The sequence below is a fragment of the Musa acuminata genome, chromosome BXJ1-5, assembly GCF_036884655.1.
Source record: "Musa acuminata AAA Group cultivar baxijiao chromosome BXJ1-5, Cavendish_Baxijiao_AAA, whole genome shotgun sequence".
NCBI lineage: Eukaryota > Viridiplantae > Streptophyta > Magnoliopsida > Zingiberales > Musaceae > Musa > Musa acuminata.
The window spans coordinates 48,109,029-48,123,592 of NC_088331.1; the positions used below are offsets into that span (position 1 = coordinate 48,109,029).

Below are 14,564 nucleotides of genomic sequence, written 5' to 3' on the forward strand. Positions count from 1 at the left end.
CAAAAAATAATACATTGTCACCTTAACTACGTACAAAATCCATGTTAATTACGTATACGATTCCATTAACATATGTATAGCATTTTAGCATAGCAAATTATGTACAAAATGTCAGATACTTGGTATGAAACTTTTTTATTTGTAGAATTAATTCCACTTATGTGCAAAATCTCCACCAACTATGTATAAAGTTTCCAACTTATTTCGCAATGTACATATAGATTCCTTGTCAATCGTGTATAAAGCACAAGCCATGCAACTATGTAAAATTATGGCTAAATATGTCATTTATGTATAGAATATTGTATGACTATCTCTATGATAATCTGTGCTTAATATGTATAATGTATATGTTGGTCAACCGTGTAAACAAATGTGTACTAACTATGCCTAGAACGTACGTAAATTGTGATTTCGAATACCAATATATTTTATGTGATATATAGATAGACGAAGGAACAAGAAAAAGATATATAGCTAAAATATTCTAAATTAAATTACTTTGTTCGATTCGAAGACCAATATATTTTATGTGATGTTTTTGCGTATGATCATCATCTTAAGGTATACAATGAATGTTATACGGAGAGAGAGAGAGAGAGAGAGAGAGAGAGAGAGAGAGAGAGAGATACATGATTTGAACATTATTATTTGTATGATGATCAATTTTAAAAAAGGTAAGCAATCGAGAAAGGATTCACAACTCTAACAAAGACTAGACATGTAGAGAAGTGCGATGTTCAAGTTACACAAACCAGGCAACAGTATTCATGGCAGCATCAGAAGTAGGTGAAGTGGGAATTAGACATGGTCACATAATATATGAAGCACACAGAAAGAAGACGAGGCTACAAATGCACCACTGCGAGCTGCTGCACTTAATGGGTGGACTTGGAACGCGAGGAGGACTTGGAAGAGCTGCTGCTGCACTCGTGTTTGGTGGGGAAGAGATCGAGGGTTTTGAGAGGCTTGAAACACGAAGAGACGGTGAGACCGACGTCAGCCCACTGTGGATGATCACCTTCCATAGAACTTGATGCTGTCACAGCTGCTTCTTGGCGTTCACCAGCAGCACTCTCTAGTTTCCCCACCAGATTCATTTCTTGGGTCGTTGCATCTTGGAAACATCCCTATAATCAAAGAGCATCATCAGGAAGGACGCGAAGCATTAGTTCTTGCGCTTTCTTCCTTTTTCCTCTCTACGTGTTGTGGGAGCTTAACGTGTAAGAATCATGCAAGTTCACACGAAGCAAACGGAAGGAGCAATCATGCATGAATATAATCAGGCATATGCTGCAAAACCCTAGAAAAAGAATTACAAGGGAGAGAGAGAGTCATAAAATATTAGTACCAATGCGATGACAGTGCTCACGATTGGCAATGATGAGAGGAACTAACACGTACGAAGAAGAAACGAGGACCTGAGTCAAGAAGTTTGATGGGTTCTCATGGTGAACGGAAGTGGGAGGAGAAGCCTCCTCCGACGGGTGGGGGAGGTTCTTGTGGCGAAGCTTCTGCCGATCCCTAGCCTTGTGGTTCTGGAACCAGTAGAAAACATTCTTGCCCTCTATCTTCCCATAGAAAGAGAGATGAGCGGTTATCTGCTGTATCTGGGAGGCATTAGGGTTCCTGACGCCGCTCGCATACATCTCCTCCAGTATCATCAGCTGCTCTGGCGTCGGGCACCACCTCGTCGTCGAATTAGTCTGTGACATCTCTACGGCTCCCCCCCACCCCCCCCCCCCTTCCCGCGCAGTTCACCTAGCCACACTGCGCCTCTCTTTTGTCTCGCGGCCCGACCCTAGGAATGAGTCATTTATATGCACACATAGGGGGTGTAGCCAGAGAAGTAGGTGCATTTGAAGGAGAGGAGGGAAGGAAGCAGTGACACGCGACAAAAGGGATGAGGGACGACGGAAGGAGACATTAAGAGGAACAGTATCGGTGGAGAAGGGGAAATAAAGGTGAATTCTGTCATGCAGTTGTTCCCAGAGAGGCATTCATTTAGGTGCACGAGACCTGCTCGTTCCTTGTTCACCACCAATCTTCTCTTGTTCTCTCTCTCTTTCTTCGGTTCTCTCTTGCATTGTTATGGTGGCATCATGGCACGGCATTCTATGCACCTATATATATATATATATATATATATATATATATATATATAAAACCTCGCGAGTGTTTCCGTCGGCATAAGAAGGAACTAATTAAACCCTAATAGACAGTGGGTGACACAATTGAAATCCTAGAAACGTATGCCGCGCGTTTCCTCCGTCTATCAGCGCCATCGTCGACCACCGGTCCAAGAAGAGAAAAAGGTCACGGGGTTTTGAGGAATCATGGACGCGATGTCAAAAGACGTACAAGGAATCACTGGATGGCGTTTCGAGGAACAGTGGAGAAATTAAGTGGCGATAGTCGTACAGAGAATTAAAAGCTGGTGGTGAGGAAAACCAATAATAAATAAATGGACGTGGATGTAAAGTCTACATCCATCGTGGGGAGATCAGATCGAATGCCTGCAACCAGCATCTTTTCTCCAAGTTTCTTCTGGGTGTTGCCGGTCGAACTCATAGAGAGAGAAACCACATGATGTGTGTTACTTACTGATCGACAGCTTGTCTTGCCAACACAGGGTGGATCTTAATGCGGTATTGAATGCGGAACTTAAGATGCTCCTTCATTGCCCCAACTTTTTCAGTTCGATCGTAATGAGAGCCATCTGAAGCGCAGAAAAGAGGAAATGTACGTAAAGAAAAGGTGATGCCGAGAGTGAGGACTTGTGTATCTCCCTCTCTTTCGATATGGGTGATGAACCAACCATACAGGACGTGATCATGATTCCCTCTCTTTCGATATGGGTGATGAACCATACAAGACGTGATTATGATTCCTTTCCGATCACCCTACTAATGCTTCATCAAAACGGAAATGCTTGATGCAGCACGGTATAGTTGGCAAACAGAAGCGAAGGATGTAGAGGATACAAGGTGGTGATGTGACCTGTCGTTCATCATGCCTGCAATCATCTCATTCTCCTTTCGCATACGCCACCTCTCTCTCTCTCTCTCTCTCTCTCTCTCTCTCTTTCTCTCTCTCTGTCTCTCTCTCTCTCTTGTGGCCTGCCATTGCTGCATGTTATTGATATCATTTGGTACGACATTCCAAGTAAGATCTCTCCATCTCGTTCAAAAGGAAACAGTATCATGTACGTGTTATGGGAGGACACTGGCCCTTCTGTCGACCATGTTTCAGCCTTGCGTCTTCGCGTGGAGCCCATGGAATTCCAGCGTTTTGACCGTCATCTTGTGACCTGTCTCCATCCTCCTGCTTCTCGTCCTTCCGGGACTCGTTCCCATGGAAATATACAAGTCGTTTGATCGTGCTTTTTTTTCTCTTGAAACGTCGATCAATTTTGAACTTGCTCCATGGATTTCTATAATGAAATGGCAACACTCGGACCGCTCTTCATTCGTTGTGAGAAGATGAAGTTCGCATGTGCCAAAGAGCGAAGAAATAGCCGACTTAAAAGAAGGGGGCAATCACCAGATTCATGTTTGATGCATAACGAAAACTTGCAGCTTATACTTGTCGACAGTCAAAAGGAATTGTGCAGGAATCAATCGTTCCATCCTGGACTCGGAGACTCGCTTGCACGATAGGGATGAAGGAGAAGGTGATCCAAATTCTTTCTCAAGTCAGGAGGGAAGAAGAGAGAGAGAGAGAGAGTATATATGATTGCAATCGTAGATTTCTTTTCTGAGTCGTTGTCGCACGTAGACATCACAGATCATGCATCCTTTGACTCTCAGTTAATCAACTGGATTTTAAAGTGCTTCTACAGCGTCGAACAGAGAGAAGAGGGTGCAGAAGGAACGCCTTGGCAACTCCATTAGACTGCAATGGAGTAAAGGCTACCTGTTGAGCCTTCATGACCATTAAAATTCTTTGACCGGCCACATTCTGATACCTCGAGTAGCTGACAGACACTCCTCCACAACTTGTATTTGTTTTATGTTTCTTTGTTATGCTCTTCTCAGCATTATTCTTCACACTCCCTCTCTTACTGTTCCATTGCAACCATGTTGATGACCTGATCTGTTATGGCTCATCGATCGATTGCAAATCATAATGGAAAAGAATTGCAATTACCAAGAAACGGAGCTTGTTGCATGCAACCCAGGTGGCCGGAGAACCTGCTGCTGTTGGAGTCCATTGCTATCTTCGTCTCCTAGATGCTGTTGTAGCGAGTGGCCGGAAGAGCGAAAGTCCAGAGGTTGTTCATAGATCGGCATTATACTGCAAAGATGGTGAATCAAATTGATGGAGAGTGAGCTTCGAAGATCTCGAGTGGCATGAACCGGAGGAATTACTTCACGTTTCTGATCCACCAACGAGACATGGACACCTCGTCAAGGTGTGAGCCTGAGAGTTTACATTCAAGTAAAGAGTGTGAGAAGGATGCAAAAGCACACTGGGAGTTTGCTCCAAGCATCTGAAACAAGTGAATCATATCATAGGGTCGATCAAAAATTCGTTGGAAATACTTTTCTGTCAGCAAAAAATAAAAATAAAAACAAACAAACATAGTACTACTACCATAAAGGTGTTCTTACACTGCACACAAGCTTGCGACTCGAGTCTTCCATAACCGCAGGCTATAAATATGCCCAATAACTACGGACGGTTCTAATACCTGCTCAGGAAATGGTATCGGCCAAAAAGAAATCTACTCAGGAAATGGAGAATATTAGTATGGTTTTGGATCTATTGCGGTCAGGCCTTTTGAAATTTAACCAAAAATTTCAAAAAAAATCATCACCAAATGATCTAAATAAGGAAGCAATTGCATAATATATATAGAAAAGTGGCGAAGCGAAATAGCCAAATGCCAGAGCAAAAAAGCCCAAGGCAAGAAAGATTTTTTTTCTTCATGATTCTTCTGATGGAATAGATATCCCAATTCTTGAATCGTTTCCGGACAGTCAGAAATGATGAAGGAATCATTCATTTCTCGCTACTTCACACCTGTTCTAAATCTTTTCTCTTGTGTATGTTGTAACATTTCATCCTATCAACACTGGAATTTCTGTACAAGAATTTTCTAATGGTTCCCGAAAACTTTTCCTATACGACCATGTTTTGGCTACCAACATTATCTTGTCTCTTCTCTAGAAGTTCTCCTTGTGGAAATGGAATCGAGTGCTGGTGTCATGGCTGAATTCTTGTGAAAGATCCTTCAGTGATTTTGTGAGTGTGGGAGGTCCACAGTAGAAAACACCTGCAATTCCACAAGTTAAGGAATCTAGACATTGAAGAGGTAGATAGAGATACTAAAAGTTCAAAAATAGTTCCACCAATTCGAGCAGCTTTGTGGGTGTTGGACAAGTCCGTAAACACTTTCCTCCAGTTTGGCCTTGCAAAGTGTGTGCGTATCTGTCATGCATGAGTTAGAAACTAGAAAAGAGCAAGTCATGTTCTCTTATCTTACTATACGATGAAGGTCAGTTACCCGACTTCCAGATACGATATCGACACCGTTTTTGGCATGTTGAAGTGACTGAACCATTGCGATAAGGGCTGACCTTGCATCGCCTTCTTCATACACACTTGTCAAGTAGTTGTGCATCTCTATGACATTCTGCATATCCAATCATTGTCGATCAGTTATAGTACTATGCAAAATGGAAATCGAGTCAAGTTTCAAGGAAGCAATAAATTTAAGGAAGTACATTGTAGTCTCTCTCAGCAACATCATTCATGACACTTTTGAACCATTCAAAGGATCCTTGTTCCCTTGTCACCCAATAGAAGTAGGCCCTTCCTGGACCATTTCCTTTGGTGTTACTTGCATCTGCATTTGTGTCAGATGCATCTGCATTATGTATTCTTTGCATTTCCTGCATGAGATTTGAGCCTGTCAATGGTTCCTTAAAAATGAAATTATGCTAATAATTTTGAATACAATTTACCTCATTGGTCTTTATATTGTTCAGGAGATCCTTCAGTATACTTATAAATGGAGTTGCACCAATTCCTAGCCCGATGAGCAAAAGAATGTCGTATTTCTTGTAGTTTTGAGCTGGTGCACCATATGGTCCATCGATGAAGACCTCTGGAAATCTGAAAAATAGTCATGTCACTCAATGGATCTTGATGCATTTAAAACTTTTGTGCAGAGTTAATTGTTAACAGGATTCGATTAATACAGAGTTTTGATCACCTTGTATCTGCAAATTGAACATCTGCCACAACTGTGGTTTCAAGTCTCTTTAGATTAGCCTTCTTCAAAGTGACCTGAGACTGGCAGACCTGTAGCAAGAGATTTCTGCTCGTTAATTCCTGCGAAATTCTAACATAGTTCTCTTTGGTGACAAAAACCATATTATTCTTAAAATAACCTTTCCAAACAGATTCCTAAGCTCAGACGTCCAGTCCCCTAGCGTCCGGATGTGAACACTCACATAATCATCTCCTGGTGCAGAAGTGATTGAGAATGGATGCCTGTCACCAAAAAATACAAGCTTGAGTACAGGAAGTCATTTCTTGGTCATGCACGCTGTGAAGCTAGACACTTACCATTCGAAGGGTGACACATCTGGGCATTTGACGAAAAGGTACATTCCACTTTTGTATTTGAAACCTGCTGGTTTCTTCATATGTAACGAAAGGACATTACCTGGATATATTGCTGCCTGCATGATACATGGGAAAGCTGAAACCATTTGTATTTGCACTTCTGTTGATCGGCTGGTGCATGGATAAAATTCCGCATCTCGAAGTTGCATATACTCATGAGTAGCTTACCTTGATGATGCTCACATGAAACCTTTTCTCACGAACCCTCCGAATTAATCTCTCACAGGTATAAAAGATGATTGGAACCGTAAGATACATCCATGTCTGTGCACATAAAGTTAAACTATCGGTGTGCCAAAACATATCATGAAAATCATTACTTAGAGATTGCTATATGTTGAATAAAGAGCAGGACGTACTGTCTTCTTGTACCATTCCTTGGTGAGGAAAAGGAAGTATGAGTGTACTATCAGAAGGACGTACACGACAGCCAGAAGATGGTGGGCATACCAAAATGCGTTGAAACCAGATAAATGGTGGAGGGGGGATGGCAGCTTGACGACACTCCTCCTAAACGAATGTGTTGCCAGTGTGAAAGAAAATGCCATGATGATGATCATGAGGATCCCGGTGGTCCCAGGGGCACTTGCCACTAGAGATGCATAAGTGGGTTGCTTGTAGTTGAAATTAGGTCCCAGTGTTCTCATGAATGTCGAACTAGGACATGTTATCAACCTTGGAAAATCACATGTTACATGAGCAATTGTGTGCACTAAAGTTCCGATTGTTATTGCCAGCGCGATGGTCTGCAAATGTTGATACGTGTGAAAGAAAACATAAACGGGCACTTAGAAAAGAAAATTTTCATGGTATGCTTACCATCGGAAAAGCTTGCTCACCTTGTGGAAGTTGATGTTGTCATCAAATGGGATTATTGAACTGAGACGGGTTGATCTGAGCCCCGTGAGGGTGTTGCGACAAACAGGGATGAGAATTAGAGCCATGTTCAATTTGAGGGTCTCAGCTGCAGCCTTGGCCATGCAGACACAGTAGCCCATCACTTCGAATGCTGCTTTCCTTTCGTACTGGAGAAATTTCCATCCAGCTAGGACTAGATTGACTGTTAACCAAAAGGAAATGAACCATATCCTCTTCCAGTTCTCATGAACAAAATCTGTGGTCATGCTGAAAAATCTGGTGACTGGGTTTCTGTATTTCAGCGGTATCATTGTTCTCGCAAGGCTCTGCGAACTTTTTGTTAACTCGGCTCCGTCTGAGCTAACCATCCCTTGAAGTAATGTCTCAAGCTGCCAAAGCTGGAACAGAGAACGTAAGCTGTAAGTCTTGATTCAAGAAATTTGTCCAGCTTATCACATTTCTCTGAAAAATTCACCTCAATGTAACCCAGACCGTCTGGGTCAAGCTCCTCCATTATGAGAGCAGCATAGGTGGCCGCATGTGCTTTCAACTTCGCAAGCTTGTTTGCTGCGGCACTCAGAATGATAATCTATCGAGTACGATAATCCCGGGGTTACTCACTATCCACATTTTATGAAAATAAGAGCATTCCAGACAGAATGTAAGGATAATTGAGAATTAATTGAAAGATTTAGACTAGTTACCTCCTTCACCTCATCTTCTGAGAGCTTTCCATCACCATTCTTGTCACACCTATTTTTGATAACATGAAACAACATATTATGAACAAGTTCATGAGGGTCGGTTTGGAAAGCAGATACAGTCGAGAGAATGGTTACATTTCGAAAAAAATCTGGAGTCGAGAATCAAAATTTTGGTCTGTCATTTCTTCCCAAAACTCCTTCAGTTCAGATTTGGTTATACCGTTTTCTGGTTCCAAGTTCCTCCTCCTTGCCAAAGCAACAAATATCTCCCCGGCAAATTCCTTTGACTCAGCCATGCCTGTCAAATGGGAATCCAGAACAAGGATATAAGAAGTACATTCATCCCTAGATCCAATTTCATTTTCCAAAAGACAAAAATAAACTTAGATTTGCGACCTGTCTTTATTTGCAAAGATCAATATATGAGCGCCCCAAAAGAGAGAGAGAGAGAGAGAGAGAGAGAGAGATTTTCGCTGATGGAATGTCTTTTTCCATTTGTTTTCTCAATTCATTGCTTTCTCCTCATCAACACTTGCAAATTATTGGTTTTGTTCCTGTATAATTTTATTCAGATAAATTTGCTTTCTGGACACGATGATTTTTATCCGATCCCAACCCGACAAGAACAGAGGAGGAGGATGATGAAGGAACAATTTAGCTGCCATTAAATGATTTCCTTCACGATGTGCAAGAAACATTCTTTTGGTAGACTATGAATTGCCCGCATCGAGATTCAATTCTCCTCTACTCTAATCTGTTCCCTCAGGGGTAGTAAATTGGGTGGAGAAATGACTTGCAAGATTGAGCTCCCTAGGTTACATATTTATCAGCAGGAGATGGAGGGACTCACCGATGCAGGGGCCGAAGTTCTCCTTGGGAAGCCTCCCCTCGACGGCATATTGACCGAACCGCTTATCGACGGCCTTCCACCCGTCGTTACCGGCGGACGTCTTATCGAGGAAGCGGAGCCCCGCGAGGCCTATCTGCGTTCTGGACGTCACCCGGTTCATCCTCCCGGCGTTCCTCCTCTCCCTAAGGGCTTGGATCCTGGAGCTGGGGCTCTTCACGGACTCCCTGAAGCTCATCATGATCTTGGACGGCTGGGACAGGAGGGTCCGCGCGAAGCTCTTCGACGACCCGGATGACTTGTGGCGAACCACCGAATCGGCGGCGGCCGTCTGGATATGGTCGCCTTGGACGACGACGCTCTCCAGGTCATGCGCCCCGCGATCACCAAGGGGGCTGTCCATGAACTCCTTCGAGAGCCTCATTCTCTCGTTCTCGCTCTCGCTCGAAACAAAATTGGACGCTATGGGACCGGTAAATTGGTGGTAAATCTCTCTCTCTCTCTCTCTAAGAGGGAGTTGCAGGTTGCATGGAGCTCGAGAGAGAGAGATTGAAATGGAAGAAACGGTCTAAAAAATTGGAGGTTTGGGCGGGTAGATGACGATGGTCGAAGAGAGAAGGGAGAGAGAGGGTAGGGGAATTAATTAATAGGTGGGAGAGTGCTGAGGTGGACGACAGGCATCTAATTGGGAGAAACACCCGAGAACGCGGGGGGGGGTGCGCCCTACCGTGGCGGGTGTGCAGCGGTGATTTGCTGATGAAAGCCAACATCCGAGTAACAACCCGATCCGATACACACCGGGCCCGGAGCTGTACTCCAGGATTGGCGACTCCGGAGCTTTTACCCAGTGGAACGAGCAAGAAGAGGTTGGAAGGATGGGAGTACAGTGAAGGGTGAATGCAGCAGACATCATCATCATCATCATCATCATGCCTTTGATCGAGACTCTTTCTGTCATCTCTTCTGGCTCCCTCGGTCGGCGTGTCGTAGTCGTCATGCCTTGGTACTTCATATATGATTTCCCATTTTTCTTTTGAGAATAAGGAATAGAGTAGCGCTGCCTCGCACACCATCCAAGTGTAGAATCTTGGGATTTAATTCCCCCCACCGGAGAACAAATAATTAATTCCCCCTGCAGAACAAATATCCCCAAAAGCATCAGCAGGATAAATGCATGCATGATATGATGTGGCATCAGCATACCTCATGCACGGTGGTGTGTGCTCCTCCTTTAATCCAGCGCTTTACTCGACCGCAAGCGAAGCGCAAACTTCTTCTTGTAGCTTCAAGAAAAGCGAAACAGAAACGGATACGGAAGAACATGGTGGCCGCTTCTTCTCAACTGCAACACCTCGACACAATTGTTGTTGTTAGGTTTGAATCCTTCAACCAACTCTCCTGTTGGATGTCTTGTCAAGCAACAAACTCAAACGACAGAGAAGGCTGCATGGATCCCTTCGCCATTATGTTGGTCACCCAACACATGCTTCCTTCTTCTCCCATCAAATGGTCACCCAACACATGCTTTCTTCTTCTTCTTCTTCTTCTTCTCCCATGGAGGAGCATTTATGTTGTAGAAAGACTTGGGAATAAGGAATTCTAGCCTCCCCACGTATTCCAGCAGGCTGGAGTTATAGCTAATTGCAAGTGGATCAGACCAAGCTTTGCCAAAGATTAAACTGCACCTCGCTGTCTATGACCGAGTCCCGATGCGATTGCCATCTGACGAATGCATCACAAAATCATTAAGATATCAAGGCAAACAAATAGAAGAAATGTGTTGACCATGATCACTGGAAATAAAATTTTGTCTTCCATGCATGAGCATGCGACCTTAAGTCTAAAGAATGTAATTGATATTTGTTTGAATAAGCAAGTCTACTTAGAAGCAACACTAGTAATCGATTTTAATTCAGTCACTCGTTGGTTTACTTTTTGCCTCTCGAGGACCAGTTCTGCACCACCCTTTTAGGCCATGAATCCTGCAAACAAAATGCCTTGTGATCATCTCTCTCAAGAGTCAAGTCAATTTAGTTTCTTTTAGGACTCAACAGATGTAGGACATATGGCATTAGATTATGCAAAATATCATAGGGAGATAGTGTAATAAAAACAATTGATAACGATCGATGTGGCTGCTGATATACTTCGATGTCTAATAATTGCAGTTGAGTGAACGTATCCTACAAAGTCGAAGGAGCATCATAATCAAATCAAGTATGAAGTGAATAACAAAATACAAAAAGCCAGATCTTCAGATTTGGTTACGAAAAAACAAGATGTGATGGCTTATGTCAGTTTATTCCTCAAAAAGGGCCAAACTTCACCATATACGGATCTTTTTCTAAAATGTCACCAAGGGCCAAGCTTTACCGTATACAGCTCCTAAATACATCTCTTCTGTACCAAGACTAAGAGAAAAACAAACAAAAGGGTTCCGATACTTTTGGATTACCTTTTATATGTAAAATGAAGGTCTAAAAGAAAACAGAGTGGCTTGTTTGACTGGTTTGTCTTAGTATTTTAAAGAATAAATGTCCCCAACAATCCTCAATAAAAACCAAGTCCAAGTTTCATCTTAGGCTACTTGTTTCACATCCTCCATTTTGTGTTATATTCCAATAACAACTCAATGTGTCAAAAGACATGGTTGATTTAACATAAGTTTCTAACATAACAGACCCTTTTTTATATCTCATATAAGGTATTTACCTACTGATTCTAAAACAATATATATATGTTGTTGATTGGCTGTGAAACAACACACTTAACTGGTTCTGATAAATAAAGAATGTGTCTAAATTTCAAGTTCCGCATTACGAACTATTGAATAAAAAGCTCATCTAAAGAATATACCTGAAATGAATGATTTATAGGTACCCATTCAATACCTAAGGTCAATTTTCCTATAAGTGAAATCAGAGGGAAGTGTCTCGATGAATGCTATTTAGTTGCAAAAGTAGCATTACCAGAGTAGCACAAGAAGTCGTGCTCATGTTAACAAATTTAGCCTTAAAATATAAGCAATACTATCATAACTACAGAATTTGTTTCTCTCCATGATCATAAAAAGATACGTAAAAATGAAGTGCTTATTTTAAAAAAGAGTTGTCTAAACTTCTATGGGTATGCAGGGAACTACCTGAGAAAAGAATCAGCTAATCAAATAACTTCATGTGTCAAAAATTTCTACACGTATCAAAAACAGAAATAATGCTGCATATGTTTCAAAACAAAAAGAATAACAACCACCCTAGAAAAGAATCGGATAATCAAATTTACAAGTAATTTCTGAGAATTATAGAGCTCTTGAAGTCCACCAGTTGCTTTAAGCAAAAGAGTTCTTTGAGTGCAAGAATATTGTTCCTTAAAAATAGCAACATGTTCCAAATAATTTTCAGAACATATATTTTCCCAATTGTTCTTTTTTTCCCCCTAAATGGCAATGAAATAGTATTAGAAAGCATGAAAAATTTCCTTATGAAATGTATGACGGGTAGAATGTCTCGATTAACATAGGTATCAATTTTTCTCTCAGCTTCTTCTTCATGAAGGTAATGATTACATTGAACGTATATGCAATTCTTCTCACTTGCATTATAGACCGCAGTATAGCATAGTTTCTTAATTCATATTCCATTGTTAATGGTTTAGCAAATGTTAATTGGCAGATGGAATCAAGTTTAAGGTACATGAAAGAGATATACCTTCGTTCCCAAAGACAAGGAAATATAAGCCAAGAGTTCACCTCAGGCCACCCTCAGTACTCTGGTGCAGTATGTATAATCTATTGTGCTAAAGTGTTTTGATGCTCAGATCACTTCAGCGAGGAAATGCATCACGACGGCAACTTGATCTGCTAGGGTAATAAAAAAAAAAAATCAATTCCTCAAGTCAAAAAGACACCATCCCTAAGCCAAGATTTGAATCAAGATCCAACTGAGCCACAGCTAACTGTCCTGCTTAAGGAGAGTCATACTTGGTGTGGAAGTATTTTTATTCTTATTTCTAATTAGTAACTTTGGAAGGTTTGTTAAGTCCTAATTAGAGTCAAAGAATAGTCCAAAAGCATCAGAGGATAGTTAAAGTGAGATATTTATAGATCAGAAGAAGTGGAATTTCTTGCTTCATCTTCTTTTTTTTTTTTTCCGCTTTTTGTGCCTGTCTAACTATAGGCAAAAACCGCACAATTGTAAACATCAAAGAACATCATTTATGATAGGAACAAAAGCATGGTATGTTTTTTTTTTTTTTTGACGGAATTTCATACCAAAAACATTCATCAAAGCATGACAAAATCATATTTTCAGCTCCAGAGAAAATAAAATCTGACATAAATTAGAAGACAAGAGTGCTTAGCAGACACGTTATAAAAAATGAAGGTCATGCCAATCCACTACTCGTTGGTTCCTATCATGCTTTCTTTATCGCATCACTTCCACCACATCACTTTATCACAGGCCTTCTTAGAGGCTTATAGCTAGATTTTGGTATATGTGATGCGAGCTTTCGGATATTGGGCTCACTAGAAACTTGCAAACCCAATTGCAGGAGAAGCATGAAAGCTCCCAGACTGGAACCCAAACCCTACATTTCTCCTTGGGGCAAAAGAAAACACTATTTCCAGCCAAACGAGTGGGAAGCGAAGAGTTTCGATTGATTAAAATCAACGTTCGTTTGCCTAAATTACCCGCAAAACTGAAAAAGAAAAACCCCGAGAACATCCATAAGAGGGCAAAAACCATTTCCTTCTCGAGTCAAGATCATGAGCCACAACTGAGAACCCGATCCCCTTTTCCAAAAAAGCAAGCAAGAAAGAAAGCTGCGTTTTTCGCTCACCGGGAAGGAATTGGAGGGTCCGAAGGGCGAAGCAGAGCAAGCGAAAGAGACGAGGGAGAAGGCGAAATGTACCTCAAAAAGGCCATCGAGAAGAGCTTGCGGTGGAGCAGAAAATCCAACGGTGAGCTCGGATTCACGACCATCCCTTCCTGCTTCCACCTGTGAGCGCTCCATCACGAGGATCGTGACGGAGACCCGATCGATTAAGAGGCCGCACGTGCATCGCTAATTACATATTTTTTTCGTTTTCGCATTGGGATCGGTGAACTTATATTTGGATTTCATGATTAGCTCCGCCGCGGCCATCTTCCTTCCCACTGTCTGCTAATGAGTTGCTGTCGGTCACAGCAGAGAAGAAGCCGCTCTAATTGGCCAAGAAAGAAGCGAGTAAGCGAATGGGTTAGCGATCAACGTCGAGAGAGAGAGGGGAGGAGGCGGAGGATGGGAAGAAGAGTCGTTTACTTACGTAATCAGCGGTTAGCGGTCAACGTCGAGGGTCAACGACCAACCTCCTATTTGCGGATGAAATGTCATACCTACCCTTAGTTACCCGGGCCACAGGTCGGAGTCGTTTCTGGTTTCTGTGGTGAGGGATTTGCTTCGGTGTTTCCAAAACCAATTTTAATTTACCAGTGGGATTTCGGAGCCCTATTTTTCGATCCCCACCCTATTATTCCAAC

The 14,564-nt window shown here is 42.0% G+C and overlaps 2 protein-coding genes across 3 annotated transcripts; both read right to left on the minus strand.

The window, feature by feature from the left end:
* Window positions 1-878: 878 nt before the first annotated feature.
* On the minus strand, window positions 879-1,715 carry LOC135674044 (WUSCHEL-related homeobox 3-like). Its single transcript, XM_065183455.1, has 2 exons — window positions 1,422-1,715; window positions 879-1,130 (listed from the first exon to the last, which is right to left on the minus strand). Exons 1-2 carry the CDS (start codon window positions 1,713-1,715, stop codon window positions 879-881), a joined length of 546 nt encoding a protein of 181 aa, XP_065039527.1.
* A 3,163-nt stretch (window positions 1,716-4,878) lies between these two features.
* On the minus strand, window positions 4,879-14,228 carry LOC108952777 (putative respiratory burst oxidase homolog protein H). 2 transcript variants are annotated; one of them, XM_065185079.1, is made up of 19 exons: window positions 13,957-14,227; window positions 12,753-12,901; window positions 10,978-11,027; window positions 10,249-10,767; window positions 9,049-10,177; window positions 8,334-8,496; window positions 8,199-8,247; window positions 7,970-8,083; window positions 7,476-7,892; window positions 6,996-7,382; window positions 6,805-6,900; window positions 6,577-6,692; window positions 6,399-6,501; window positions 6,221-6,309; window positions 5,970-6,120; window positions 5,730-5,897; window positions 5,510-5,638; window positions 5,355-5,433; window positions 4,879-5,278 (listed from the first exon to the last, which is right to left on the minus strand). In XM_065185079.1, the coding sequence occupies exons 5-19, from the start codon at window positions 9,467-9,469 to the stop codon at window positions 5,169-5,171; spliced, it is 2,592 nt and encodes an 863-aa protein (XP_065041151.1). In that variant the 5' UTR covers window positions 9,470-10,177; window positions 10,249-10,767; window positions 10,978-11,027; window positions 12,753-12,901; window positions 13,957-14,227; the 3' UTR covers window positions 4,879-5,168. The 2 variants fall into 2 exon arrangements, with proteins under 2 accessions (XP_065041151.1, XP_065041150.1); XM_065185078.1 differs by having other exon boundaries at window positions 4,879-5,433; window positions 13,957-14,228.
* Window positions 14,229-14,564: the final 336 nt, after the last annotated feature.